The sequence below is a fragment of the Zea mays genome, chromosome 1 (assembly GCF_902167145.1).
Source record: "Zea mays cultivar B73 chromosome 1, Zm-B73-REFERENCE-NAM-5.0, whole genome shotgun sequence".
Lineage (NCBI taxonomy): Eukaryota > Viridiplantae > Streptophyta > Magnoliopsida > Poales > Poaceae > Zea > Zea mays.
In genome coordinates this window covers 85637033-85641859 of record NC_050096.1, presented here as the reverse complement: position 1 = coordinate 85641859, position 4827 = coordinate 85637033, and the positions used below count along the sequence as shown (strand labels likewise).

General features: G+C 44.5%; 1 protein-coding gene across 1 annotated transcript; it reads left to right on the top strand.

Moving 5' to 3' along the window:
- The first annotated feature begins 725 nt into the window (after positions 1-725).
- Positions 726-3447, top strand: LOC103637608 (serine carboxypeptidase-like 34). Its single transcript, XM_020547149.2, has 10 exons — positions 726-1062; positions 1156-1263; positions 1370-1465; positions 1604-1696; positions 1784-1872; positions 1975-2262; positions 2380-2516; positions 2624-2719; positions 2813-2918; positions 3100-3447. Exons 1-10 carry the CDS (start codon positions 762-764, stop codon positions 3247-3249), a joined length of 1464 nt encoding a protein of 487 aa, XP_020402738.1. The 5' UTR covers positions 726-761; the 3' UTR covers positions 3250-3447.
- Positions 3448-4827: the final 1380 nt, after the last annotated feature.

Sequence of the window (4827 nt, the reverse complement as noted above, 5' to 3'; positions counted from 1 at the left end):
TGTTAGTATTCGGGGACCCATTTTTTGTATTACATAAAAGATGCCTTCTTCAGATGATGATCCCTCCAGGAATAATGCCTTCCCGATTCTTTTCTGATAAACTTGGTTCTAGCCTGCGTGTTCTTGTTTGGGTGGTTTAATTTCTATAGAAATGCTGATAATTACTGACGGAAGTTCTTGCTTGTTCTAAAACCATATGGTGTTCAAAAGTTAAGTTGCCTTCTATTTGTGGCCATTGGAGTCTGGAGCCATAATCTTTCCATTCCTATAGAAATGCTGATAATTACTGACGGAAGTTCTTGCTTGTCGCCTCTATCATAAATCATAATAATACATGCACAACAGCTGGAGTGCGTGTCACTCTCAACGCGGTGACACCGGGTAAACTATTTGCTACTGCGGATCCTCATTTTTTTTTCCTACCCAGACAGATACATATACAAGCATCCGATTATATTGGACTTGGCTGAAAAGTTCAGATTGATGTAACCTTGATGTATACATCATTTTTTAATCAAATGTATTACGCTAACGGTGATCATGATTTTTGTAAATATCATTGCTACAAAAAAAAAAAGGTTCAGCTGATCTTCTGTGCCCGGGAATGATCAGGAATTCTTCTTAGCGCAAGGATATGTATGTAGCTGTGCAGCGCAAAGGATGCATGTCTTTGCTCGAGCTGCCTACACATAGCATCAGTACGTACTATAAATACTGAACCCAAGTGCCTAGCATTATCGCAACTGCATGGAAACGAAACCATGAACAATATGAAGAAGGCGGTTAACACCTGCTTATTATCCTGGCTGCTGCTGCTCGGCACTCTCACACTGGCAGCACGTCCTGACGCAGGCGGCGGCCTCGATGCAGCCACGGTAGCCGCGCAGGAGCTCGACCGCGTCCTGTCGCTGCCCGGGCAGCCGAGCTACTCATCCGCGTCGCCCAAGCAGTACTCCGGGTACGTCACGACCGACGAGCACCTAGGCAAGGCACTGTTCTACTGGTTCTTCGAGGCCACGGAGACGCCTGACGAGAAGCCACTGGTGCTGTGGCTCAACGGAGGTTCTAATTCTAATTCACTCACTAACTGACTGAATCTGTACTATCGTCTTCTTGTCTATTTTTTTTTTTGAAGAATCGTTGTATGTTCATCAGGGCCTGGCTGTTCTTCCATTGGGTTCGGGCAGTCGCAAGAACTCGGGCCGTTCCTGGTGAAGAAAGATGTCCCTGAGCTCGAGCTCAACCCGTATGCTTGGAACCAAGGCAAGTGAAAAAAAAACTGGAAGAACTGACTGGATCCAGCCTTGACAATGGAAGCAGCACATATGTAAACTGAACTGCATGTCTGGATCTGTGGTGTTTCTTTCAGCTGCCAATCTGCTGTTCCTGGACTCCCCAGCGGGCGTCGGGTTTTCCTACACAAACACATCCTTCGAAAAGGATCCACCGGGAGACAATTCCACAGGTATGGAGTATGTATACATGCTGTCGGATAGATAGATAGATACGAGACGTCTACTACTCACTGTAAAAACAAAAGCAAGTGCATGCCGTAAGAAACATGATGAATTAACGATGGCTGTCGTCTGCACTGCACCCGCAGCACACGGTTCGTACGCTTTCCTCGTCAGGTGGTTCCAGAGGTTCCCCCAGCACAAGGCCAAGGAGTTCTACATAGCTGGAGAGAGCTACGCAGGTGCAGCAACTGTCACTCCCGTCCAGACTAAATACAGTACCAGTAAGTACGTGTGTTTACAGTTACAGCACACTTCCCTTTCTACAGGACACTACGTTCCCCAGCTCGCAGACGTCATTGTGGAGGGGAACAAGAAGGCCTCCGAAGAAAACCACATCAACTTCAAAGGCATCTTGGTGCGTAGTGTCTGAGCGCTAGCATCCAATCCATGCATGCATGCATCTGCCTGAGTTCTTATTCTTTCTTTTTTTCCGTCCGACCGGCGGCGACCGCCCCAGATCGGAAACGCGTACATGGACGGCGACACCGATCTGGTGGGCATCTTCGACTCGGCGTGGCACCACGCCATCATCTCGGACGAGCTCTACGGCGACGTGCAGAAGAATTGCGACTTCAGCTTGGTGGAGCTGTCCCCGGAGTGCAGCGCGGACGTGGACCAGTACACCGCGCTCTACAGGGTCATCGACATCTACAGCCTGTACACCGACCGGTGCGAGCTCGGGTACCCGGATTTCAACTACTCGGTGTCGCCGAAAACCGCGCGCGGCGCCAGTCGTCGCGGCCGCGTAAGCGCCCTGAAGGCCTGAACGCCTTCACTTGTATCTGCACTGCGCGCGCCGCGTGTTTCTTCGTTCGCTGCTGATCTGTGCTCCTCTCTCTCTCTCTCTCTCTCTCTCTCTCAGCTGGATCTTCTCGAGGTGCCGATGGGCTACGACCCGTGCACGCAGACGTACGCGACTGAGTACTTCAACCGCGAGGACGTGCAGAAGGCGCTGCACGCCAATGTCACTGGCGTGCCTTACCCCTACTCGCTTTGCCGGTAACTTGGCTGCCCTGCCCTGTCTTTGAAGGGTGGTTATGGTGACAACAGAGCTGCTAATGGTCGTCGCTGTAATAACTCTCTCTCTCTCTCTATCTCTCCTTCAGTAATTCGATAAACGACGCGTGGAAAGATTCCGACTTGACAGTCGTTCCAGTAGTGAAGAAGCTGGTGGAGGCGGGGCTCCGGATATGGATTTTCAGGTAATGACTGCACCTGTCTGTCAAGGCTCAAGAACATGCCCATACCCAAACTAATTAACGATCCACAATAACGGCTGTGGCTGTGACGAGCAGCGGCGACACGGACGCAAGAATCCCGACCACGTCAACCCGGTACACGCTGAAGAAGCTCGGCCTGCCCATCAAAGAGGACTGGTCGCCGTGGTTCCATCGCAAGCAGGTACTAGTAAAACCGCAGAGAGCTGCTGATCAACAAGTCCAATGATCAGTTTACCTTCCATGTTCCATCACAGCCTAATGAAAAGTGACAAAATGGAGATATGACACACCATTACTATACTATACATTACATTATATGCTGCTGCATGCATGGTTGTTTGTTTGTTTTCTCTCTCTTGTAGGTTGGCGGCTGGACTGTGGTGTACGACGGCCTGACATTCGTCACCGTGAGAGGTGCCGGGCACATGGTCCCGTCCACGCAGCCGCAGCAAGCGCTCGAGCTGTTCAAGCACTTCCTGGCCAACACGAAACTGCCCTCCGAGCCCTTCTAGATATATAATAGTGTGCAACAAAGCTCTCCACTCCTGGATAAACAAGCAGGAGCGATCGTCCGTGCACCACATTTATTAGACCTGTTGTACCTGCGTTCTTGGAAGGTGTAATGGAACAGTGCTGTGGCTGTGATGGTAGTACCGTTCAACAAATATAAATAATTTTAGAAACTTTTACAACAGATTACAGTTTGGATACACGTACGATCTCATTATACATAAACCATATTAGTCGTTTTTTTAATTGTTCTGATCTTTTCTAAAAGGGTGTGGTTCTTCCTTCGTCTCCATTCAACTATGATCTGCTGCCAAAAGTATTAATAAAAGTATTGTTATGTTAAATTCAAAGCTGACATCATACTTTATTATCGTAAAATCAGTATTAGTGCTGTGGATATCGTTGATGTACCTCGATATCTTTAGTCACTAACTTGTTACATACGAAGGTTTTAGTATGTCCACAAACATAGTATCCACATAGATTGTTCCCCTTTTACTGTATCAAACGCTAAAATCGAGAAAAAAAGATGGATTATTATTGGTGAATAACTTAGGTTAGTTAATACTGGCAAAACAAATATAATAATATAGATTAGTTAAGTACTCTACTCCTAGAAACCCTGTTGTCACCTAATCCACTTTACCCTAAATTGGTGCCCTATACCAACTCGGCCATGAACAACAAACTAACCAACATGTTCATGACGGCCATCCATTCTAACCTAACATCAAGCCAGATTTTGACATACCTAATTTAGCCTATCCTACTCACAGTTATCTTAACTACATGTCCATAATTCGGATGGAGACATCGTGACCAAGAAGGAAGAGATCAACCTCGTTAAGGAAGATAGGAGTCAAACCAGATCTCCAAATGAGTCAAGATCCATTATCCAGTTAAAAACTTTTCTTACCTAATTCTTTCTTACCAAAACCTAACCTTAGTCTAACCTCCTCTCATCTTGCCTAACAGGTAGCTAGACAAAAAAAACCATCCTTTCCTAATCACCGCTAATTAGTATTAAGGATTAAAAAAAGCTTTCTGTTTTGAACAAATTGAAAACTAGAAGCTAAAATACAAACACACCTTATGCATCCCTTCTCGACGAGATTATTTTTAAGGGATAGAATTTGTAACACCCAAAATCCTATTATGGGATTTATAAAAGTTTCTCTAAAAGTTTAAGAATTAAAATGTGGTTAATAATAATTTCCTTTATTTTTAAAGCTATGGTTAAATGGTTAAAAAATAAGTGGTTCAAACTTAGGATTGAACTTTTATAAATAGACAATAAATTTGGGACTAAAAAGGTAGGAAACAAATGAGAAAATCCTTATATGAGTTAAGCCATTGAAAAATGTATTTATGAATGTCCTCTAAAAGTTTACGTTAAAATATCGTTTAATAATTATTATGCTTTAGAGATATTTTCTTAGAGTAAGTATTTTTGTATGGATGAAATGAATATTTAAAAGCATTTGTTTGAATAGATAAGTAGTAATTGATAAATAAATAAAAAAAACTTTTATTCATGTTGGGGTTTGTTTGTGTATTTAGAAGTTTGATATTCAAACTTT